At 49.4% G+C, this 25,509-nt stretch overlaps 1 protein-coding gene across 4 annotated transcripts in view; it reads left to right on the forward strand.

Annotated features, from left to right (window-relative positions):
• GTF2H1 (general transcription factor IIH subunit 1) overlaps positions 1-25,509 on the forward strand; it is a 488,969-nt gene that overhangs the window by 321,479 nt on the left and 141,981 nt on the right. For all 4 annotated transcript variants that reach the window (XM_086956061.1, XM_086956063.1, XM_086956064.1 and 1 more), the window contains exon 12: positions 15,964-16,054. In XM_086956061.1, the coding sequence (XP_086812187.1) occupies positions 15,964-16,054 (91 nt within the window). The remainder of the gene's footprint in view (positions 1-15,963; positions 16,055-25,509) is intronic.

A 25,509-nucleotide genomic window follows, 5' to 3' on the forward strand; every position in this document is an offset into this window, starting at 1 on the left:
CATCATGCATCCACCTGGTGCCGAATGTGCGGCTACACATGAGACCCATGCAAGAGTGGCTCCAGGAACAGTGGTCACAGGCGTCAGGCAGTTGGGAGGATCTTGTGGTGGTGACGCACGCAGTGCAAAGGGAGATGACATGGTGGAACAGGGAAAACCTAACAATGGGAAAACCTCTAACACCCCCAACTCCGACTGTGACCATCACCACGGACGCATCCCTGAAGGGATGGGGCGCTCACATGGAGGAGCTCAAAGTGAGAGGACTGTGGACGCCAGCAGATGCGACAAAGCATATCAATTACCTAGAATTGAAGACAATCTTCCTGGCACTGAAAGCCTTCCAGACAAGACTGTACAAACAAAGGGTGTTACTGCAGACAGACAACACCACGGCGATGTTCTACATCAACAAGCAGGGTGGAACACAGTCAACGACGCTTTCAACACTGGCACAGGAGATATGGAGATGGGCCATCCCACTACAGATAGACCTGCTAGCCATACACCTACCAGGGAAAGAGAACATTCAGGCAGACTGGCTGAGCAGACAGACATCGGCATCCCACGAGTGGGAGCTCAATGCTCAGGAAACGAGGTGGTTATTCAACAGGTGGGGAACGCCATCAGTGGACCTGTTTGCAACACGCCAGAATGCGAAATGCCAGTACTTCGCATCCAGACTACCCGAAGAGGGGTCCCTTGGGAATGCCCTATGGATAGATTGGTCCGGGAGATTTGCCTACGCTTTCCCCCCGATACCACTGATACACCGAGTACTGAGCAAGTGCAGAGCGAGCAAGATGACCCTGATACTGGTCGCGCCACAGTGGGCGAGGCAGACATGGTACTCGCAGATCATGGAGATGTCACAGAGTGCACCCCACAGATTCGGCAGAAGAAAGGACCTGCTCTCCATGCAGAACGGGGAGGTGCTGCACCCAGAGCCAGAGACCATGAGCCTAGTAGCATGGCTCCTGAGGACATAGAGTTTGCACATTTGAGACTGCCAGAGAGCACCCTCAGGGTCCTTCGCGAGGCACGGAGGCCGAGCACACGGCGGTGCTATATCGCAAAGTGGAAAAGATACACGATGTGGTGCAAACGTGAACAACTTCACAAGAAGATGAAGAAAGACTCCACAGTGCTGCGATACCTGACACACTTGCTGGACAAAAAACTCAGTTCATCCTCCTTGAGGGTTCACTTAGCGGCTATAGTAGCCTACACAAGGGGTGAGATGGGCAGAAGCTTCTTCACATCCCAGGTTGTCAAGAGGTTCCTGGAAGGAGCGAAGAGGATCGCACCGCCAAAGCGGGTGCCACCACCAGCATGGAACTTGAACATAGTTCTCACGGAACTCATGAAGGAGCCCTTTGAACCACTGCACAGGGCCTCCTTAAAGATGCTAACCATGAAAACAGCCTTCCTAGTTGCTATAACGTCATTACGCAGGGTAAGCGAACTACAAGCGCTGACACTACAGGAGCCCTACATACAAATACATAGTGATAGGGTTGTGATGAGGACGGACCCACACTTCATGCCGAAGGTGGTCTCCAGGTTCCACATGAACCAGTCCATACAGATACCGAGTTTTTTCCAAAAACCAACCAATAGCGCTGAGCGAGCTCTGCACACCTTGGACGCCAGAAGGGCGGTCATGCATTACATTGAAAGGACAAAGCAGCACAGGAAAACGAAACAGTTCTTTGTGTCATTCGCCAAAAATTACATGGGCAAAGCAGTAACGAAGAACACTATTGCACGATGGATAGCACATACGATTCAGCTCTGCCACAACAGGGCAGGACAGGAACTAGACGAGGGAGTGCGTGCACACTCCACTAGGAAGAAGGGGGCCACAATAGCCTTCCTGGCTAACACGCCCATACAGGACATATGCCTGGCGGCAACATGGGCTTCAGTGCACACGTTCACAAAACACTACTGCGTGGATGTGCAGATGAACAAGGAAGCGCAAGTCGGACAAAAGGTGCTCCAGCACATATTCAGAAACCAGAACTCATCTTCCACCCAGCCGCCACGGAAATGAGAAACCGCTACAAAATCTATGCACAGCATAGTGAATCCAGAAAGATTCACGCTGCAAAACGATTAGTTTCTTACCTGTCGGTGTAGTTTTGCAGCTTGATGATCTTTCTGGATTCACTAGCGAACCCACCCACCTCCGCCAGAAAGATGAGGCTGGAGAGAAAAGGGGTGGTAAAAAAAAAAAAAAAAAAAGAGAAGATGAATAGATAAAATGGATTTTACATACAAGGCGGTTAAGGAAAATTCACCTACATAGAACATTGCCATCACTTCGGAAACGGAGGAAACACGGAAAAAAGAATCCGAAGATGGCGCCCAGGGATGGGAGCTTCCGCAGGAAGCATGCCGACGTCACCGGAAATACACCCAAGGAAGGGTGACGCCGACGCCCACCTGGGACACAAAAAAAAAAAAAAAAAGAGAGAGAAAAGACTACGAATCCGGACCCAACCACAAGACCGCGGAATAATGCACAGCATAGTGAATCCAGAAAGATCATCAAGCTGCAAAACTACACCGACAGGTAAGAAACTAATCGTTACTTTACTGAAACGCGGTTGATTTAAAATGAGCCTCAGATCCACAAAATGGATGCCCCTGCCACAGACACGGGTCTGGCCTCCTGCTGCTGACCGAAACTCAGCATATGGTGGCCTGGACAAAGGGTTTCCTGTCGCAGGGCGGTGTCAAACCACCCCAGACAGGAGATAGTGGATTGGAGTAGGGAGGTTTCAAAGAAACCAGACACTGCCTGGGGAGCACAAGGCTGCCCCTGGCATAATCCGGCCAACCCGGTTCTGGAGCCTTCCAGCCCCCGTCCCAGCGCGGCCTGGATCAAAGGAAAGGGGTGTAACCACCCCCTTCCTGGGTCCCACCCATAGGAGGGGACCTAGCAGGATGTCCAGCCCACCAGATTCGAATAAGAGTGGGAGCAGTGCCAATGCAACTCAGATCATCCTGAAGAAACATAAGAAACGAATTCTGGACCCTTCGACTTTCTACACGACGTTAGAAGACTGAAGAATCTCCCTTGTGGTCAAGGAGTGACCACCCTGTGCAAACAGGTACCATCCAGCCCTCGACCCTTGCTTTGTTGCAGTTCCCGCCGGAACTCGAGCGACAGAGATCGACGAGATCAAGCTTGCCTGCCTTCTCCCTGCCCAATCCACAGTCCCTGCAGAGCTGAGACCAGTGGAGGCGACCGGAAGCGTGGGGCATGCCATCTTGAAAAGGCCACGAGACGCTGACCGTGCAGCCCACGAGTGACCCTCGAAGCTGTACACTGGGGTTTGAGAAGCCCCAGCCCCGAGCTCCACTTGCACCAAAGCTCACCCCTCCACACTCGACGAGTGCTGCGTGGGGCCCTTCTGCTTGTGTTGGCTCGACGCGTTGGCCCGGTCACTTGCCAGCTGGCTTGTGGCCCCTGTGCCGACGAAAACTTGAATACGACTTGCTTTTCTGGTTGCTCCAGATCTGCACCAGCTCCTGTGAAAAGGAGCCCCCACTCTGACCCTCCTGGTTCGAGTGATAAGCAATCTCCCGGTTCCGCGTGGATTGCTTTTGCCAAGTGCTGTTTGCTGCAATCTTGAAGCCGACGGTGCTGACGGCGAGAGCCTACGTGGGACAGATCGTGACCTGCTCCTGGACGTCGCAGATGCCCCAGAGCCCACGTGACAGCGGAGAGAAGCCTATCGACAACCACCTGATTGCGCCCGACATTGCCTGGTTCCGTCCTGGTTCCACCCTGGTCACTGCTGAGTGACCCAGACTCTGTCCCCTCTGCTTTCAGGTACTTTTCTACTTCGATCCACCCTTGGATCGCACCGGACACTTCTGCTTCACATCGCCTGCAGCTGCAACAGCTTCAAGCACCAAGAGCCTGCGTGTCAAAACCCGACGCCACTTCGACCCTGTGCACCCACGGCCTGTGGGTGAGGTAACATTGCAACGCCGGTGTTCCCACACTGGTACACACCTCTAGGGTCTGTGTCTTAAGTTTTGTTCCTCTAGGTTCAGCAGAAGTATCTTTTAATTCACTTTATCTAACTTTTACGCACCATTGACATTGCATTGGTGCGAGCCGCACTTTCCGTGCTGCACCCGTCTCCTGTGGGCTACTCCCGACTTCAGCATTGCTAGTCCTGACTGCTCCCAGCGAATCTCTAGGCCCTAGGCCTAACCACTGTTCGATTGGTATCTCTTATACCACTTTCATAGTATATGGTTTGAGTGGCCACCGGCCCTTATCCAAAATTGTGCAACTTTGTATGTTATACTGTGCTTTTGATTTAACGCTTGTGCCCCTTTCCTCATAAAGAGTACTGGGGAGTAATTTAGAAATAAATACATATATTTTTATAATATATACTTGTGTGGTGTCCTTTCATTTGATTACAGGATTGTATGTGGTAAAATAGCTCGCTTAACACGACCTCTTAAGTTAAGCCTTTAAGGCTGCTTAGTCCATGCTACCACTAGGATAGCTTGTCTAACAAGGTTGACTTACAACCTGACATCTTTGGGGTTTGTTTGGACTGATACCCAGTGGTTCCAGAATTGGAAACACTACATATCAGGCCAACTTCTCACATTGGTGGCAGCGGTGGGATTTGAGCTTGCTGTTTGTTTTACCATTGCAATCTTTACATCAAATTGAAAGATCACATCAAGTACCTTAGGTACATATAAATCAAAAGCTTAGCATATTAAGTTCTACTGAACTTAGTAGTTGTAGAGGAAAGGGATTAGCACACCCTGACTACAACTCACTAGCAAGGTACAGTAGGAAAACACTTAGTGTAGGTAAGTGCATCACTTACACCTCACTAGCAGTCATGTCTGATACAGGTAGAGCCTCAGGCTCTGCTCCTGTAATAGTTGATCCTATAGGGACAACATCCAGATATGACAACCTTAGCCACAAAGACCTGAGTGCCTTGTGCACAGCCAGGGGGCTAAAAAAGGGCAGAGGCCCTACCATTCCTTCCCTAGTAGCTCTCCTAGAAAAGGATGACTTAGATAAGGTGAGTCAGGCTCCCTTAGAATCAGGTGAAGGGATACACTCCCCTGAGAATGAGAATCTTCCAGAAGATGAAGAAGAGCAGAGGAAGAGGAAGGCTCAGATGTAGAAGAGCCTGAAGATCAGGATCAGAGGGTGACCCAGGTACAGGTTGCCAGGCTTAACCAGGCCAACCTAGACCTACATGAGAATGGAGGGGGCCAGCACCTCCCCAGATCTCATAACTTAATTCTCCCAGGCAACAGGAGGGTGAGATCTCCATCAGGGGACTCTCATGTTTCTAGTGCCTCAAGAGAATCTCAAAGAGGGATGACTCCCTCCCAGAGGAAAGAGCATAGGGCCAGAATGAGGGCTGTCCAACTCCAGATAGAGAGGGAAGAGGTAGCCTTGGCTCAAGCTAAACTTGCTTTATCAAGAGAAAGAAAATTGTGTGGCTTAGATGCCACTGGTGGCAGCAAAATTCCTAAAGAGAAACCCAGGTCCTATGATAGTAGAAACCTGACAAAGATTGTGCCCCCCCTACAAGGAAGGGGATGACATCCACAAACGGATGACTGCTCTGGAGAGAGCCTGCATGGTACAGCAGGTTCCTGAGGAACAGTGGGCAGCAATCTTATGGTACTCCTTTTCAGAGAAAGGGAGAGATAGGCTCCTCACTGTCAGACATGAGGATGCCAGCAATTACAAAGTCCTGAAGAGTGTTCTAATAGATGGGTTTGGCTTAACCACTGAACAGTACAGGTTAAAGTTCAGAGATACCCAGAAGACACAGACTCAGGACTGGACTGATTTTGTTGATTGTGCAACTAAGGCTCTGGAGGGTTGGCTAAATGGCAGCAAAGTACATGACTTCACAGGATTGTATAATTTGATTATGAGGGAGCAGATCCTTAGTAATTGTCAGAACCAGCTCTTACACCAGCAGTTGGTGGACTCAGATTTGACCTCTCCCCAAGAATTGGGAAAGAGGGCAGATAAATGGGTCAGAACCATGATTAGGCCTAAGAATCAGGACAATAACCAGAAGAAGGAGTCTACCAAGCCTCAAGATAAGGGTGGGGATAAAAGTAAAGAAAACACTTCCCCAGGGCCCCAAAACTCCAAGAATGGGGGTGGGTCCCAAGACACTTCTTCAACAGAGAAAAAGCCTTATTGTCATGCCTGTAAACAGGTTGGGCATTACAAAACAGACAACTGTTGTCCCAAGAATGGCAATAAAGAGAACATACCTCCAATGCCAGCTCCAACACCTCCTGTTACTGTCAGCAGTAATCCCCCAGGAAGTGGGAGCACACCCAGGAATCTGGGTGGGTTTACTTTTGGAGCCCAGGAGGACCCTGGCCTATCCAGGTCCCCATCCCCAAATGATCTTGTTTATGAGACTGGCATGGGGTTTGCCAACTTCTCTGTTTGCCCAAATACCTTGAGCAAATATAGACAAGAACCCATCATCAATGGTTTGAAAGTTGAAGCCTTTAGAGACACAGGGGCTAGCATCACCATGGTGGCTGACTGTATAGTCCCCTCTAAGCAACTTTTACCAGGTGCCACATACCAGGTAACAAACATTGATGGTATCCAAACAAATCATCCCATGGCAGTAGTAAGTCTCAGCTGGGGAGGTGTCACTGGCCCAAAGAGAGTGGCAGTGTCACCAAACTTGCCTGTAGACTGCCTACTGGGCAATGATTTAGAAATCTCAGCCTGGGCTGAGGTTGAACAGGAAATCCATTCTAGAATGGTAAACTCTAATGGAAAGGTTAGCGGGGCTGTACTTGCTATAGCCCCAATCCAAGATGTCCTTCCTGAAAAGGTTGGTAGGGCTGAGCAACTCTCTGCCCCATCTTTACCAGAAGCTTTTCCAAAACAGAATAGCAAAGCTGTTATGATAACAGCAGAAACCCAAACTGAGTCTCCTCCTGAAAAGGTTGGTGGGGCTGTGATGGCCACAGCCCAAACTCAAACAGATGTGTGTTGTGAAGCCTGAAATGATGGATCACTCCACCCAAACTGAGAGCATGGAGGAGGAAGAGAAATCTCCCCCTCACCAGACATTTGGACAGGATCAGCCTCCTCAGGGAACTGATCTTACCCCTGATGAAGGAACTGCCCCAGAGGTTGTTAGGCCTGGCCTGACAGAGCCTCTGATGGCAGTGGACCCTTCTCAGGTGGGACCCAGTCTAGAGCAGGTAACCTGCCCCTCTCTACCTTGCCTCAGTCAGCCCAGGGCTGCAGAGGACAAGAAGGACAGTGAGACCCGGAGGGCCCCCTGTCAAATAAAGCACCCCCATCAACAGATTAGGGGCACCAAAACTAGTAGGCCTAGTAAGGTGAAAACTTTAAAAACTCCTGAGGGAGCCCCCTTAAAAACAGTTAGGGACCTCCCACAGATGGATTCTGTTGGGCACAGCCAAACCTGGGACCCAAAGGGCCCAAACCTGAACTGTCCCTCCAGCAAGCCACACAGAGGGACCCAGCCTCCAGCTTTAGGTAGCCAGAGGTTGACCCTGAGAGCTCAGTGCAACTCAGTTGAAGAAAGAAAGGCACACATGGTGGAAGATAATTGGAGGAAGTTGAGCCCAAAATTAGTGGGGCCTCACTTCAAAACTCCATATCCAAACCAGCCTTTAACTTTGCATAAACACACCCAAGGTAGTGATTCCCTATGGTGGAGACCCTCTAATACCCCTAGGGTGAGGGACTGCTTAGTGGACCATGAGACAGGGGGTACCCATGCCAGTGCAGGTACTTCCTTATATGGCCACTCAGGCAATATAGGCTTACCTGGCCAAGGATAGCCTTATCTCCTTTCGTTTGGGGGGGGGGTTATGTAGGAAGGTGGCTACCTGACTATGGTTACCCCAGATTTTTTGCCTTGTGTTTAGCTGGTTTTCGACTTAGTTGGCCTGGTTCCCTGCTAATCAGGGCCCCAGGCTATCTGCTCTCTCTGTGAAATGGATTCCATGTACCCTAGGTGCATAACTAGATTGGCTTGGGTCACCTTATCAGCCCCTGTACAGAGCACTATAGGTGCCCAGGGCATAGGTGCATCCAAGGCCTACCAGGGGCTGCAGCATATCTTTTGCCACCCCTGGCTGGCTATCTAAAATTGACACAACTGGCTGATCACTCAGCTGGGGCAAGTGGGTGTAATCACCCCTTGCTTAGATATAGTATACCTATATCTAAACCTATATCTGGACACATATATAGCCTGTGAGCCACTCCTATGGAAGGCCTCATCAATCCTGGAGGCAGAGTGCGTGGTTTTATGTGAGATTGAGCTCTGGCATGAGCTGGGCCTGTCTGCAGCTGTCGGGAACAACTCCCTAAGCTGATCCGGGATAATGCCATACCATATACTCTTAAGCGCCTTATAATCCTCGCGGTTATATAGCAACTTTGGTTTGGCTTTATCAAAACATGTCGTGTAAGGTGTCATACGAATTGGAATACTACCCCCTCGCCAGTTCTGGCGACGGGGGTAGCATTCCACCCTTCTAGAGGGATAAGACATGTTACTTTACTGAAACGCGGTTGATTTAAAATGAGCCTCAGATCCACAAAATGGATGCCCCTGCCACAGACACGGGTCTGGCCTCCTGCTGCTGACCGAAACTCAGCATATGGTGGCCTGGACAAAGGGTTTCCTGTCGCAGGGCGGTGTCAAACCACCCCAGACAGGAGATAGTGGATTGGAGTAGGGAGGTTTCAAAGAAACCAGACACTGCCTGGGGAGCACAAGGCTGCCCCTGGCATAATCCGGCCAAACCGGTTCTGGGGCCTTCCAGCCCCCGTCCCAGCGCGGCCTGGATCAAAGGAAAGGGGTGTAACCACCCCCTTCCTGGGTCCCACCCATAGGAGGGGACCTAGCAGGATGTCCAGCCCACCAGATTCGAATAAGAGTGGGAGCAGTGCCAATGCAACTCAGATCATCCTGAAGAAACATAAGAAACGAATTCTGGACCCTTCGACTTTCTACACGACGTTAGAAGACTGAAGAATCTCCCTTGTGGTCAAGGAGTGACCACCCTGTGCAAATGGGTACCATCCAGCCCTCGACCCTTGCTTTGTTGCAGTTCCCGCCGGAACTCGAGCGACAGAGATCGACGAGATCAAGCTTGCCTGCCTTCTCCCTGCCCGATCCACAGTCCCTGCAGAGCTGAGACCAGTGGAGGCGACCGGAAGCGTGGGGCACGCCATCTTGAAAAGGCCACGAGACGCTGACCGTGCAGCCCACGAGTGACCCTCGAAGCTGTACACTGGGGTTTGAGAAGCCCCAGCCCCGAGCTCCACTTGCACCAAAGCTCACCCCTCCACACTCGACGAGTGCTGCGTGGGGCCCTTCTGCTTGTGTTGGCTCGACGCGTTGGCCCGGTCACTTGCCAGCTGGCTTGTGGCCCCTGTGCCGACAAACTTGAATACGACTTGCTTTTCTGGTTGCTCCAGATCTGCACCAGCTCCTGTGAAAAGGAGCCCCCACTCTGACCCTCCTGGTTCGAGTGATAAGCAATCTCCCGGTTCCGCGTGGATTGCTTTTGCCAAGTGCTGTTTGCTGCAATCTTGAAGCCGACGGTGCTGACGGCGAGAGCCTACGTGGGACAGATCGTGACCTGCTCCTGGACGTCGCAGATGCCCCAGAGCCCACGTGACAGCGGAGAGAAGCCTATCGACAACCACCTGATTGCGCCCGACATTGCCTGGTTCCGTCCTGGTTCCACCCTGGTCACTGCTGAGTGACCCAGACACTGTCCCCTCTGCTTTCAGGTACTTTTCTACTTCGATCCACCCTTGGATCGCACCGGACACTTCTGCTTCACATCGCCTGCAGCTGCAACAGCTTCAAGCACCAAGAGCCTGCGTGTCAAAACCCGACGCCACTTCGACCCTGTGCACCCACGGCCTGTGGGTGAGGTAACATTGCAACGCCGGTGTTCCCACACTGGTACACACCTCTAGGGTCTGTGTCTTAAGTTTTGTTCCTCTAGGTTCAGCAGAAGTATCTTTTAATTCACTTTATCTAACTTTTACGCGCCATTGACATTGCATTGGTGCGAGCCGCACTTTCCGTGCTGCACCCGTCTCCTGTGGGCTACTCCCGACTTCAGCATTGCTAGTCCTGACTGCTCCCAGCGAATCTCTAGGCCCTAGGCCTAACCACTGTTCGATTGGTATCTCTTATACCACTTTCATAGTATATGGTTTGAGTGGCCACCGGCCCTTATCCAAAATTGTGCAACTTTGTATGTTATACTGTGCTTTTGATTTAACGTTTGTGCCCCTTTCCTCATAAAGAGTACTGGGGAGTAATTTAGAAATAAATACATATATTTTTATAATATATACTTGTGTGGTGTCCTTTCATTTGATTACAGGATTGTATGTGGTAAAACAGCTCGCTTAACACGACCTCTTAAGTTAAGCCTTTAAGGCTGCTTAGTCCATGCTACCACTAGGATAGCTTGTCTAACAAGGTTGACTTACAACCTGACATCTTTGGGGTTTGTTTGGACTGATACCCAGTGGTTCCAGAATTGGAAACACTACATATCAGGCCAACTTCTCACAGTTGAGCTAACTAAAACTGCACCCACGCAATGCACTGCTGATGATGTCACATATTACATCATTCATGACATGGTCAGTGACATCACTGATGACATCTCAAATAACTTAATCCACGTGATAATCTGATGCACCTCCTCACACCCTAATATAACCTTTGATACACCCACTCCAAAATACAGACTACCATTTTCGAAACCATAGACACACCAATACCAGTTCTACATACCCACTCACTGATTCCTAGGTCTACACACACATCCACTAATTCACCCATACAGTCACTCGTACATGCAGTCACTCATCAATATAAAACTATCATATGCACTCGTACACATATACAGACACTGACACACTGCCACTCATCCAGAGTCACTCTCACACCTAGTCAGTCATGCAAAGAATCAATCACACTCCCATTTACTCACCTATACAGTTATACACAGACCACTTCACGTATTCATACAGATACTAACACATACTTACTCTCTTATACAATCACTCACTCGCATATAGTCATGTATATACTCTAACACTCACAAATACTGCCTTTCACATATGTAGTTACTCCCACATGTACCACTGAGACATCCATTCACTCACCAACATACCCATACACTCACCAGCCCATACAGCCCTTCACAGATGCACTCTTGAACCCATACACCCAGTAAATCACCCACTCACACATCTGTGCACAGTCACACACCCCACACCCGCCCAAACAGACACTCGGACACCCATACAGATACTCAGACAACCAATCAATGACCCATATAGACACTTGTGTAGCTACTCACCAAACCATGCAGCCGCGTACACACCAACTGACAGACTAACACAGACAATCACACAGTTTAGTCACTAACCCATGCATTCAGTAAGACCCGTTTAATCAATCACTTGTACAGTCAGTCACACGCCTACTAAATCATCCATTCAGACACTTATCCACCCACTCATTCTTCAATACACCGTGGCATATATAAAACATATTTGAACTTTACAGACACAGTCACTGGATGATGTCCTCAGTGACGACATTCAAGATGTCATCAATGATGTCATCAGTGATGTCACTGACCATGTCATGAATGATGTAATATGTGATGTCATAAGCAGTGTACTGCGGGGCGCGAGTTATAGTTAGCTCAACTAACTATAACAGACTAATTTCTCTAGTTTTGTATGAGTGAAATGTCCAACTAACTAGAACGTCCCTGAAACCTGAGGTTTTTTCAGTGCATTTAAAAGGTTTTTTAAATGCTAATTTCTAACAATAACATCCCTGAAACCTATGTGTGTGTGTGTGTGTGTGTGTGTGTGTGTGTGTGTGTGTGTATATATATATATATATATATATATATATATATATATATATATATATATAATCTCCTACATTCTTAGAAAAGCTCAACTTTTTAGGTGGGGAGCCTTGCTGCAGCCTGTGCCAATGGGGAAGCATGCATTGCATTTCTTGCCCGGCTATACCATGCTAGCTTATGTGTGGGCTTGCACAAGACGCAGGAGGTCTTAATTCGTACTCCACCGCGTCTAACTGCCTTTTTTATTGCTAACAGAGGCCCAGTTATTAAATGTATTTACCCTCGGTACTGGGACCTACTGTATAGCTTTTAATTTCACTTTCTCACTCACTACACTGCACACTCAGCGAATATATCAGCTCCGCAGTAATCTGGCGTCGAAGCACACCCGGGACACATTCGGTGTCACTGTGGTGGGCCCGATGATGAAGCATGCCACCAACCAGGTTGGTGGGTGAGGGCTTCATGAACAAACCAACAGGTTTGCCAGCTAGCGTCCTTCTTTGAGTCCCCCTCCCCCTGTAAACATAGCTAGTCCTATTTGATCATTACATACTTGCACAACTGGTGCCTGTTCTGTTTCTGACCTGTATATCAACCGTAGCGGTGTCTAGCTGCTAAAATCAATTAATTCTGTTTTCTTGTAAGAACCACATTTTCCAATATGATTGCCCTCGTGATTTATTTCACAATCAATTTTCTGTTTAGAAAACCATTACAAACATTTATCAGGTCTTTTTTAAAGGGCACCCTTTTTTTCTTTAAACATTTTACATCAGTAATTACACAAACTGGAACAATGACATTTGAAAGAAAAAACACAATTATGAAAAAGACTAGTCCTTCGACATAAGAACAAGACACCTGACTGTTTACATATTTTTCAATCAATCACACTATGCATCCTGCCGGTGTACGCAAGTCGGGGTTTGGTGTTGCAGGAACAGGCTGTTATGCTGTATTTCCTAATTTCAGATTTTTTTAAATAAATGGTTATCTTCCCCCAACCAATGGGGTCATCAGGTTTCGAGCCCTTCAATATTTCTTGGGATCTCCTCATGACCAGGACTGGATCAATGCTGGAAAAATGTGACATGAAACATAGTTTTAGAATTTTACTCTAATCCCTATTTTAATCCACTTCAAAGTAAAAAAAAAACGGGGGCTGTACCTTACTCTTGGATATTGATAAGCGAAGTCTGCTGTGGTTTTGTTCAATTTGTTCAATGTGTTTCATAGTTTAACTTCTCAATCTGTGTTTGAGCCAATTTCTGGAACAAAGTCAAATCTGGGTTTCAGCTAATTATATATTGCACATAAGCGTACTACTTTCGTAAGAGAATTTTCACTGTGAAGCTGGAGGCATCCCTTATTTCAGCTGTTATGTATCAAAGTATGTTGACCTAACATTGCCAAGTGTGAAAAAAGACTAGCCTGCGCATTAGTGTTTGTCCGGGTATTTCGGTTGTTGGACGTTGTACTTTCAAGTCCGGCGTGTCTGAAACGTTAAAACAATGTGTAATTGGTCCATTTGGGCGGAAGGGCCACACCCCTCCACTCTTTTCCCCCGTAGAAACAGTGTCTGTCAGGCCAAACAAAAGTCAGCCTGACAGACACTGTTCACTTTCAGTTTAAGCAGCCGGGAGCCAGACATGCACATTTCACATTTAGCGCTGGCTCCTGGGGAAGGGAAGGGGATCCTCCACATTTTAAGTCTTACGTTCCAGGTGCTCATACGAGCTATGTTTGGCTATGAGATGAATGGGGTATAAATGGGTTTAGAAAAGGGGTCAGTCGTCTGAGTCGGGTCTTGAGTGTGAATTGAAGCTGGTATACATTAATATGGAACCAGGGTCAGTCGCTTCTGTTGATTCCAGCGAAGTCCTGTACTTGCGCTTCGGGTTGAGATCCGAGATCAGTGAAGTCCTGGACGGGTCCTCGTTGTGAACTTGCCGAACGCAGTGACAGCGTTCGGCAAGTTCACAACGAGGACCAGGAAGGCCATTGCTGCAGCGGAGTACGACAATTAATTCTCATCCCGAGGCGCTAGTCCAGGACTTCACTGGAATCGACTGAAACAACTGACCCCGGTTCCATATTAATGTATACGCACTTCAATTTACACTCAAGACCCGACTCAGACGACTGACCCCTTTTCCAAACCCATTTATACCCCATTCATCTCATACCCAAACCTAGCTCATAAGAGCACATGGAACGTAAGACTTAAAATGTGGAGGATCCCCTTCCCCAAGTAACTAGCAAATCTTCCCCCACTTCGAGCGCTGCAATAACCAGGCCATCGAGACATTGAACCCTTGAAACCAACTGAGAGGACTTCGGACACTCCCCCTGTGCATTCACCTGCTTCTCTAAAATAACTGCTCACCCTGTCCTGATGATCTTGACTCAATAAAGATCGAAACGTTGTTGCCCCAACCCCCCCCCCATGAAAATCCCCCCATTGTATATAGTTTGTGGATTTCTTTTTGTTGTCTGACATTACACACCTTGTCACTCCTGTGAGCACCTGAACTTATCTATGTAATTCAAATCTGCTTATTATAATTAAAATTACACATGCTGCCCTACATGCTCTGCTCCCTATTGATTTAGTTTCTAGACAAAATAACTTCTTTCTTGTCCTTGGACCTAATCACTCTTAAAAACTGACCATACGGCAAGTTGTCTTTCAAACTTTTAGGGTGTAAACTTTTGAAGTGCAAGGCAGTGTTCTTGTTTGTGGGATTTGTGTATAGAGTGGGTATTAGTCCCATGCTTGACAGTCTGACCTCTACATCGAGAAATGTGAGACTTGTTTGGCTGGGAGTCAAGCTGAATTTAATGTCTTGATTTCAGCCATTCAGCCAATTATGGAACTTTAAAAGATCTCCCTCATTCACCTTCCAGATGCACCACATGCCGTCAATTTATCGATACCATTGTTATATATGATTGCAGAATGGATGGTTATTGTATACATATTTATCCTCGTATCTCGCCATTTACAGCACCGCCATTTCTCGGGCGAAAGGACATCCCTGCGCGGTCCTCTTGATCTGGACGAAAAAATCCTTCTAAAACTTGAAGTAGTTCTTTTTTAGTGCCAATGACCCCAGGCTTAGAATGAAATGAGTTGATACTTGATGTGGACACTCTGCTTTCCAAATAGAATTCAAGGGCTACTTGTGTGTCTTGAGGAATTTGTGTATAGCACATCTGTATGGCAGTCTATGCCTATGGTGATTTGACACTCCCAATTCCCCACCCTTCCTGCTATGTAAGGAAGATGTGTCCGAATTGTGAGGCAAGTTTGTTCTACTACATGTCCTTTAGGTATCCTGCATGCAAAAGAAGCTTTCAAAGGTGCTCCCTCTGCTAAACATGCTCTTTATATGTGATGTCAACCACTGACACTGGCTACACAGTACCAGTTTTGTGTGTTTGTGCAACCTGTGAAAAATCTTTTATTAAGCCAATACCAAAACTATTGGTTTCTTTGAGTTTTTATTTTTTGCCCAAGCATCTGGTACGAAAATCTGTGGTCAATTTTGAATTTCACCACATATGAATCTAGCCAACGGTGACTTTAATATTGCTTGAGAGCAGTATTCAGTCTCCTAAATTGATATAGATTACTAAATTCACATAGATTTCTCAGTGTTACAACGTAAAGTGTTCTGCAAAATTTGTCATTCTGTGAAATATACCAGGGCTTGGTAGATAGATTTACAGGTGAATATGTAATTGAGTTGTCTAGATCACCCCATCTCTTTATTTATCAATTACTTTATAATTTGCTGTCCATAGAAGGAATAGATCGACTCTAAAATCTTTTGGCAGACCCCTTGGCAGTCTGTGTTTCAATGCTCTTCCTTTCTCTGTAAAAAGCTTTATTTTTTCTTTCAATACCGGTTTATGTCCATTGTAATTGTGTCTTTATATCTGAACATGTTTTGAAATAGATTGAGTTGTAAGATCTTTTTAATTGCTTTCCAGGTTCTCTCAAGTAGTGCTGCTAGCAGTACAATATCAGCCCTGTCACCTGGAGGAGCCTTAATGCAGGGTACAACACAACAAGCCATAAACCGTAAGTTAAGACAATCAACAGTTAACTGTATGCAAAAAGCGACTTTAAATACAATTTTCAAGAAAAGATTTTTCAGTAATTCAGTACTTGCTGTTGGAAATGTATTTCTTTCTATCCCATTGACATGTTTTAAGAAAAAAGCAGATCATAACTGTGCACTGCAGGACTGTAGGTCAGAGTACAGGCAAATTGGTAGTTGGTTATCTTACAGTTTATCTTCCTTGTTGAAATCCTCATTATCTCTGGACGTATATCACCTGCCCTCGGGAAATAGATGAATGTTTGAATCTAATCCATTCTTTATTTTTTTGTTTCAAGTCTTTTTTTATTTTCTGACAAAAATACACCCATCACAGGCGTATTAGATACACAGCGGTAAGCCTACAAACCTATCCAGGGCCGGCCGCGTTATTGTACAGTGCGTTAACTTCGCTAAGAGTCTATGCAGAAAGGTAGATTGTACACAGCGTTGCGCCTACAACCCACTAGGGGCCGGCTGCGTTCCATACTGCAGAATGTAATATCAGCTGGCCCTGTGGGGAGGGGGGATAACAGCATCCTCAAATAGGCGCAGCGTCCTAAGCTTAGTGGGCAAGTGGCGCGCATGTTCAACAGCACAGAGATATTTAATTAGGGGCTGCCAAACAGCCTTGAAGCGAGTGTCGCACGCCTGAAACAGTGCTGTAAAAAGCTTAATTGTGACATCATGCCATAAACGCACAAACCAGGCTGCGATTGGAGGAGCTTCAGCTTTTTTCCAATACAGGGCTATAAGCTGCCTGGCAGCTCCCAACATTTGGAGCGCCAAGGTCCAATCGCTCCTGGTAAGGGCCTTCAGGCCAACAGGTTTAACACCTAGTATGATTGTGCTAGTGGCCTCAGGCAAAAGGAACCCCAGCACCCTCCTAATGTGGCTAAGGACCTCCTACCAGAATAAAGTCAGCGACGGGCATGCCCACCAAATATGAATGAGATCACCCGATGCAGATCGGCACCTCCAGCACAGGGGGGAGGATGTAGGAAACTTCTTGTGAAGACGTTGAGGCGTATAATACCACTGGGTCATGAGCTTATAGGCGTTTTCCCGCTGCGGCATGCTACGGTACACTTTGGGGATATCCCGACACACCCTACTTCACTGTGCAGGGGTGATGTCCGTGTCTGATACTGCTTGCCATCTGCTCTGATGGGGGTGGGAAGGCAGCGCTGTTGGATGTTGCAAGATCTGGTAAATCCGGGAAATAAGCCCCTTGGATTCAACAGGGTGGCGGGCTAGCCGTTCAAAGTGAGTGAAGGCGCGTGTGGCCGCCTGGTACACTTCCTCTTCCGACACCCAGTGCTGCAGCTGGACATATTGCAGCCGCACCACCAATGGTATATGGAACTCTTCCCTACATTGAGCAAAGGATTTAAGCTTACCCCCCTCAAACAGATCAGTAATCACCCTGCAGTCTCCCTGCGTCCACTTGGCGAAGGCGCGCGAGTGATGCGCCGGTGGAAAGGACGGGTTCCCCTCTATCGAGGTGTGCGGTGAAGGGAATGTCGTGAGACCTCTGCATACAGCTACTTTATCCCATACATCTAGTACCGTCCTTGTGGGCACCGCGATATAAGCGCTCTTGGAGCGTGTCGCCAGGCAAGGTCCCAGATGGTTCGCCCCGTCACTGCTCGGTCCATGTGCAGCCATCCCTTCTCACTCTTCGTCACCCCCCACTCCTCCACAAATCGCAGGTGCGAGGCCCAATAGTAGTCCACTAGGATGGGGCACGCCAGTCCCCCTATCTCTCAATGTCATCAGAAGCTTCTGCGAGAACCGAGGACGTTTCCCGCCCCAAATAAAGTTTGTGAGGTCGCGCTGGAGAGCTTCAATACAACTGAGCGGAATGGGCGTGGGGAGGCACTGAAATAGGTATAAAATTTTATGGAGGATCGACATCTTAATGGCGTTGAGTCTACCCAGCCACGACAGCACTAGGGTTCGCACTTCCCCAAGTCTTCAAGAACCGACCTTCGACATTCCCGCCAATTTACCTGTGACCATGCGTCCAGAGAGGGAGTCACCTAGAGGCCGAAGTAGCGGATGCTAGCTTCTCCAGGTGGGGAATCTCTTCCTTCATGATGGTAAGGTTAAGAGCCCAGGACTTACTATGATTAATCCTGAGGCCAGAGGCCCGCTCAAAGAGGTTCACCTCTGTATGGAGTGCCGGGAGGGACTCCCTGGGGCGTGCTAGAGTAAGGATGAGATCGTCCACGAACAACGCCGCCTTATTCTCACAGCCACCCATGGGGATACTATGTATGTCGGTCACCTGACTAATCATCTCAGCCAGCGGCTCCACCACCAGGGCAAATAGCAAGGGTGAGATGGGACACCCCTGCCTGGTACCCCGATGTATGGTGAACAGTGCAGGGAGCCGTCCATTGATCCGAATCTTAGCCTGCGGGGCGAGATATGGCGCCATGATCCGAGTGATCATGTCCTGACCTAGCCCGATCTTACATAGGACCGCCCGCAGGAAACTTCAGTCCACCCGGTCGAACGCCTTCTCCGCATCTAGCGACAGAAGGCAAGCCGGGATTATCCAGTGGTGCGCATTCCCTACTAGGCTAGCAAGTTTGCGCACGTTATCTGCTCCCTGTAGAGTGCGAATGAATCCAACCTGGTGCGGGTCCACCAGACCCGGCATATAGGGGACCAGACGCTTCGCCAAGAGTTTGGTGTAGATTTTAAAGTCAGTGTTTAGCAGGGCAATGGGGCGGTAGGATGCACACAGCATGGGATTCTTCCCCGGTTTCAGGACCAATGCCCATACCCATATCGCGGGACGGCCCCTCCGTATCAGTAAACGAGTTGTACAGGCGCAGCAGATGAGGTCAAAGCTGTGACTGAAACATGCAATAGAAAGACAGGGGCAGCACGTCTGGTCCCGGCGTCTTCCCAAGGGGAAGATCCCTCATGGCTGCAGCCACCTCTTCTTGGGTGATGGGGTCTTCCAGGGTCCTTGCATAGTGTGGATGTAGCGGCGTCCCCGTGTAGTTGCTCAGGACGTCCGCCACTACCTCCGGAGACTGTGGCTTCTCCCTATACAGTGCAGAATAGTAAGCCCTTAACGCCTCGCTCTTATCTCTCTCCGAGGTGACTCCCGTCCGGAAGCTGGACATTGGCTATGTGATCTCTGGCAGTCCCCTCCCTCAAAATATTTCTACTTCAAGGCCAGCAAGGATTTTTCCGCCTCGTTATTGCGTAAAAGCCGAAGCTGCCCTCTGAGGTTGCCAAGCCGCTGCCTGGTTGCTAGCGAGGTACCACCCTGATCGCGTCGTTCCTCTAGCTGTATGTCCTTTGCCAAGCTATCCTCCAAGTCCCGAGCCGCGCGCGCCCGTGCAATCGAGAGAGTGGTAATGTGACCCCGGATCGTTGCCTTGAAGGCATCCCATACCACGGGGAAAGGCATCTCGGGAAGGTCATTACTAGCAAAAAAGGAGTCAATGGCCGCCCTAATACTTTCCACATCAGCTGCATCTCGGAGAATGCCCGGCGGCAGACACCACTTCACCTCTCGAGCAGGGCAAGCGGTCGGATCCTGCAGGAGCAGTTCGACATGCGCATGGTCCAATAGTGATATAGCAAAAATGGAGGCGCCCAACACGTCCCGCAGCAGAGCATGGGAGACGAATAGATAATCTATACGGGAGTACGAGCGGTGGGCATGAGAGTAGAACGAATAGTCCCTCAGCCCCGGGGAGTGACAGCGCCACGCATCGAACAACCCCAGTTCCGCTATTTGAGTACGATTCGCGGAGGACATGGCCCCAGCTCCGATAAACGAGGCCTCACTACGATCCGCTTCCGGGACCCAGACTAAGATAAAATCCCCCCCAGAATCAGCGAGTGGTCTCCTTGCGGGACATGATCTTTCAGAAATGATCTGAGGTACCGATCCTGCATCTGGTTGGGTGCATACACATTACAAAGAGTAAAGATGCACCGCCCAATCTCTACACTCACCCTAAGAAAGCGTCCATCCCCGCTCCTAAAGGGTTTGGTCTCTCACCGCCTGATGCCAGTCCTACACAATATTGCTACGCCTGCTGTCTTGGTGTCCGCTGCAGCCCAAAATTGGAGAGGGTATCTAGGGTGTGTCATGCGTCCAATATCTGCCCGTAAGAGGTGGGTTTCCTGTAAAAATATGGTATCCGGGTTCTGCTGCAGAAGGTATCGCCATGTTTACCGCCGCTTATTGGGGGAGCTCAGGCCTTTGACGTTAAGAGTTAAAACCTTTAAGGGGCTGGGCAAGTTAGCCATCATAGGAAAATCCAAACAGGAGTCATCTGCGCCCCCCCCCATCCCAATTCCGCTGCAGCATACATCCGCAGGGAAGGTCAGCCACCTCCCCCCCCCCCACACTAAGCGCTGCCGCCATATAGCCCCCAGCCCAACGCACACAGAGAAAGGGAGAGAGAGAGAAAGAAAGTAGGAAGAGGAAGAGAGAAGAAAGGTACATGGGAGAAGGGCAGTAATCAAACAGTGGCCAACTGGGCCAAGTCCCTCTGTTCCAGTCACCGAGCATCCTACACCCTAGGGTTCGGATAAGCCCAAGGATATCAATCCCTCAGGAATCAGCGGGGGTAAGGATGCAGCCGGTCTCAAGTTCGTCATACAGGGGAACCTCGACGTCCCCCACCCTAAAAGGAAAGAGCCAGGGAATAGATCTGAGTGGAGTGCAGCAGACTGGAAAGGAAGTACACATGCCAGGGGGGATATGCTTCTCAGTCAAACGTAGGCCTGCACTCAATCCGTCACGGAGTTGAGGGGTGCGAGCTAAGGTCTTCCTTATCTCCCTCGAGGGATCGTATGTGGGCAATAATATCCTGCTTGGCCTGGGAGGTAGACTGCTCGTCTATTCGTAGCGAGCAACGGGGGTGGGAGATAGTAGGATGATTTGGCAGGCACGCGTTCCTAGCGCAGAGAGCGAGAAGGGCTGGTCGGCGGAGATGTAGGAATGGGAAGCAGTTGGGCTGCCTCAGTGTAGGTTCGCGCCACTCTGCGTTTAGACTCCCACTGAAAGATGAGGGCAAATGGGTGCCCCATTGGTACGAGATGCCCATGTCTTGCAGCTTCTCCGTCACTGGTTTAAAGGCACGACGCCGCTTCAGGGTGTTGGGCGCCAGGTCCTGGAAGATTTGAATCTTGTGCCCATTGTAGCATAGATCTGGCTTAGCGCAGGCCGCCTTGAGGATAGCCTCCTTTTCAGTGAAGAAATTGACTCTAGTTCGGATGTCCGGGAGGAGACCCGGCCTCCCCGCGGGCCCGGAGACCCTGTGGGCTCGATCCAAAGCCGGCGGTGAGGCATCCTCGTCCCCCCACACCTCATGGAGTAATCTCGCCATGTAGGTCATGATGTTGTTTCCCTCTGCACCAAGAGGCACCCCCCGAACCCGAAGATTGTTCCGGCGGCTCCGTTTTTCCAAATCTTCCTGCTTTACTTGAAGCTCTATATGTTGCTCCTCAAGCGTTGCAAGGCGTTGCCACAACTGCTCTTGATCCTCCGTGCGAGTGTCCACTATTTTCTCCAGCCCATCGACTCGGTGCCCCAAGTCTGTCACCTCCTTTCGAAGTTCTCGCACACACGAGTGGACCTCCGTGCGCAAAGCGCTGATTTCCGACTTTAGGTCAGACAAGAAGGATGTCATGAACGCCTGGGTCACTGGTGCTGAGCCACCGTCAGTGTGCGACGCCGCCACTTTGGGAGCCGATGCTCCCGCCCTGTCCCACATGGCTACCACGGTATTGTCTCTGGAGGCGGTAGCCGGATCCGCCTTGCCCCCCTTGGAACAAGTCATCGCCAGGGTGGAGATGTCCTGTTGGCCACCAGGCCGCGCAGCCCATGTGTGCTTGCTCCGACGGAGGTGCCTCGCCAGCGACAGGGAGGCTCTTTCCGTGTTTCTCTCCTGAAGACCACAACTACGCTGCTTCGAACGTGGGCCCCTGTAGCCCCACAGCGCAACGAGTGCAAGCCAGACAGTGTAGAAGGAATTCCAGGCCTCCTTAGCGCCCGCTTGTTGGTCTCAGTCTCTTGGACTCCCCACCAGTAGCGCCACTGAGCGCAGTGGCCCCAGGAAGAGCGTAGAGCCCCCAGCCACAGCAATACACAATGACTAATGTCCCAGGACCGCCTGGTGAAGGAGACACAAAATGGCAGGGGAGCGCTCTTGTTATCGTGCCGCCCTCTCGCAGACCCCAGCTGCGCTGCACATGGTGTGGGCCCCCACGAGCCCTGCAGCACAGTGGGTGTTGCAGGAATTCCCACCAGGTCCCGCACCTTGTAGCCCCTTTGGCTGGACCCCACCAGGCCGCTGCTCACTATGCCTCTCTGCCGCCTCGCCGCAGTCCCTTCTAGTGCAATCTTCTGGGCGCCGCCCAACGACCTACTTCAGACGCCACTTATGGATGCCGGTCAATGCGAACCCTCACACTCCAGGGACCTGATGCTGCAGTGGCCACCCAGGTGTGACTGCAGACAGTCCAGCGCCCCCAAGGCTAGACAGCAAAGGAGTCTCAAAATGGTGGGGGCCGCACACGTCCCGCCGTGTCTCAAACAGTCACAGCCCCCAGCCGCGGTGCATCTGCCGCCAGGACAAGCGCTCCTGCCGCGCCAAGCAGCCGCCTAGTGCTCCCAAAGCTGGCCTTTAGCAGAGTCTCAAGAGGAGGGGGGACGCCCGCAGTTCGTCCCGTGTACACTCGCGGCCCCCCGCCCAGCGACATTGTACCTGATCTCAGTCCTGATGGCCCCGCACCTCAGGCTACACGTAGCCCCACCGGGACACCCGTTCAGCAACGCAGGTCTCACTGGGCCGATCCGTCAGTGCCCGCCCTGAGGCAGCCGCTGAAACGCCAGTTCGACCTCCATAGGCGTCTCCAGCTGCCGATGCAAAACGCCACCAGTCTCCTCCACCGTCGCACCAGGGATGCACTGTCCCGGCAACGTGTCTAGCAACCACCAGGCCCGAGACCGGGCCCCGCCAATGCTCCCACAAAATGGCGGGTCGCGTGTCAGTCTACGCTAGGCCTCTGTGGTGCCGCTCATCACAGGGGCCTCCTCAGCTCGTCCAGCACCTCACCGCCAGCACGACCCCCTCTGCCACCATCCAATGCCAGGAGGGGTTGGTGTCGCTAATCTCTCCCGCCTCCGCGCCGCTGGCTCGCCAACCCCCGAAGGCCCCAGGGGATCGCCTGGAGAGGGACTCCAGCAGGGGCTCGCAAGATGGCGGCTCGCTCACTCGGACCTCCAGGTCCCGCGTTCCTCCGAGCACCAGACCGCCGCCAGGCAGTGCGCAGCCTCTCCGCTGATGGCCCTGGTCACCACCGCAATGTCCACCACTAAGGTGAGCACGTGACTCCCCGGCTCCGCTGTAATTGCTGAAAGTAGTGGCGGTCCGCCGGAGCTCCCCGGAGACACGTCCAACACCATCTCCAGCTAAGCCACGCCCCTAATCCATTCTTTTTAAAATAACTTTTATTGAGTTTGTTACATTAGACGTGACATGCAATTCAAAATGTTTAACAACATCAGTATTAAATATGCATGGAAGTTTCACACCACCCACAAATCGGTTACATTTTGAAGAGTTTTGTGTTGATTGAACATTGCAATTGTACTCCTTCTGTGGTCTCTTTTCTGTTACATCGATCATGTTTCACTGTCCACGTAGTATATGTTGGATGTAGATGAAAGGCAGACACATTTTTATTGTAATCCATCCAATGTTATCCAACCTCCTCATACCTTTTTGAACTTTTTAGAACATTCTCTTCCTGTTTAGACCACTCTTTTGATGGCCATACACAAATCCATGTTCCAGGTCAAATCCTTATGCTTTGGGGTTGTATTTCCCCATCATTTTGTCATCTTGCTTTCCAACTATTAGTCCTGGGTGTACATATTTCTTGGTAGCGGTTAAAATGTTGGTTTTCCATATCCCTTTTAGGATCATGGGTATATCCAGACTCTTTCTCTCTAATTCCTTAATTGTTTTTACAGCTTGAGTCCTTTATTGCTTCACTGCAGGGCATTCCCATATTTGGTGTTAGAATTTACTAGTCAAAACACATACCCGCATGAATGTCTCGGTTAGAATGAAATTCAATGTTTTTGTTGTACCCTTTGAGATGTATATTCTGCATAATATTTTTAGTCCGACTAGGCAGAATCCCGATCTCACAGCACCCCCAATGGGAGGTGCATTAAGACCTCCTGCTAGTCCAAGTCTCCATCCTCCATGTGCCCCATGTCATCCTACCATCAGGATTTCAGCCCTATAAGTTCCTTTGTGATACTATTCATCAGTTTGGTTTATATTGAGGATATCTTTTTTTTTTATTCATCTTGAACTCCAGAAGTTTATTTTTTAGCGTACTTCGCAGTATTCATTGTTACTTTTTGATACATGACCTCTAGGCTTGCTGGAGTTGTTTGTATTTGAATGTCTTACTTGCTGAGGGAAAATTCAATTTGCTAAATTACTTGATGATCATCCCCTGCCATATCTCCCACCAACCCCCAAGGTAGATATGCCCTGTCGTCCATTCTTTGGATGTACTCTAGAGTACTTACTCTTAGGAATCTAGATCCTGTCCAGAGCGTTATTCTTGGTGTTAGTGATCACCTCCCTCTTGTCTGTCTGGTAAAGCCATTTCGAATTTGAATGACTTGTCTTGTGGTAAGCATTCTTCCCTCCCCCAGTCAACTCCATATAGTGCATCAGTTTATCCCCTCTACCTATTGCTTGCTGGAGTGTTTGTGATGCTGGTTCCTCCTGTGGGACAGTCGCCTATTCATTCACCACCAGGAGATTAGCTGGACCTTTTCATATTTTCTCACATTTGGTAATATGCCACCTTCGAAGGTTATCTTTTGTAATGGTGTCAGATCTATTCTGAGTGATCCACCATTCCATAATAATAATCAAACAAGCTTGTCTAGTTTTTTAAATAAGCACTCTGGCACTACCCACAGAGTTCTGTAATATTCACAAGAACCTTGGGAGGAAGATCATTAAAAATGAGTGCCCTTCCCACCAGTAACAGGCAGTCATTTCCAGTGACTGTTTTCTGAGTTTAGTTTGTGTAGTAGGAGACGGAAATTGTCCCATTAGAACTTACTGGGTTCCATTGATAACCATGTTCCTAAAAATTGGTGTTGCTTCGGTATTGTCGATAGTTACTACATCTCTTGCTGGTGACCATACACATAATGTGAACACCAGGGACTTCTCTCAGGTTATGCTGAGGTTGGAGTATCTTTCATAAACCTTTAATATGTGGTCTAGTCTCTGAATCTAGTTGTATGGATTGGCCAAATATAATAGTATATCATGTGTGTAGAGTGGTACAGCTCATCCTGTGCTTCACATCATTTTCCGCATCTTATCCATTCCTTATCCACGTATTGAATGGA

Source organism: Lissotriton vulgaris, chromosome 2_1 (assembly GCF_964263255.1).
Source record: "Lissotriton vulgaris chromosome 2_1, aLisVul1.2, whole genome shotgun sequence".
In the NCBI taxonomy this organism is placed as follows: domain Eukaryota; kingdom Metazoa; phylum Chordata; class Amphibia; order Caudata; family Salamandridae; genus Lissotriton; species Lissotriton vulgaris.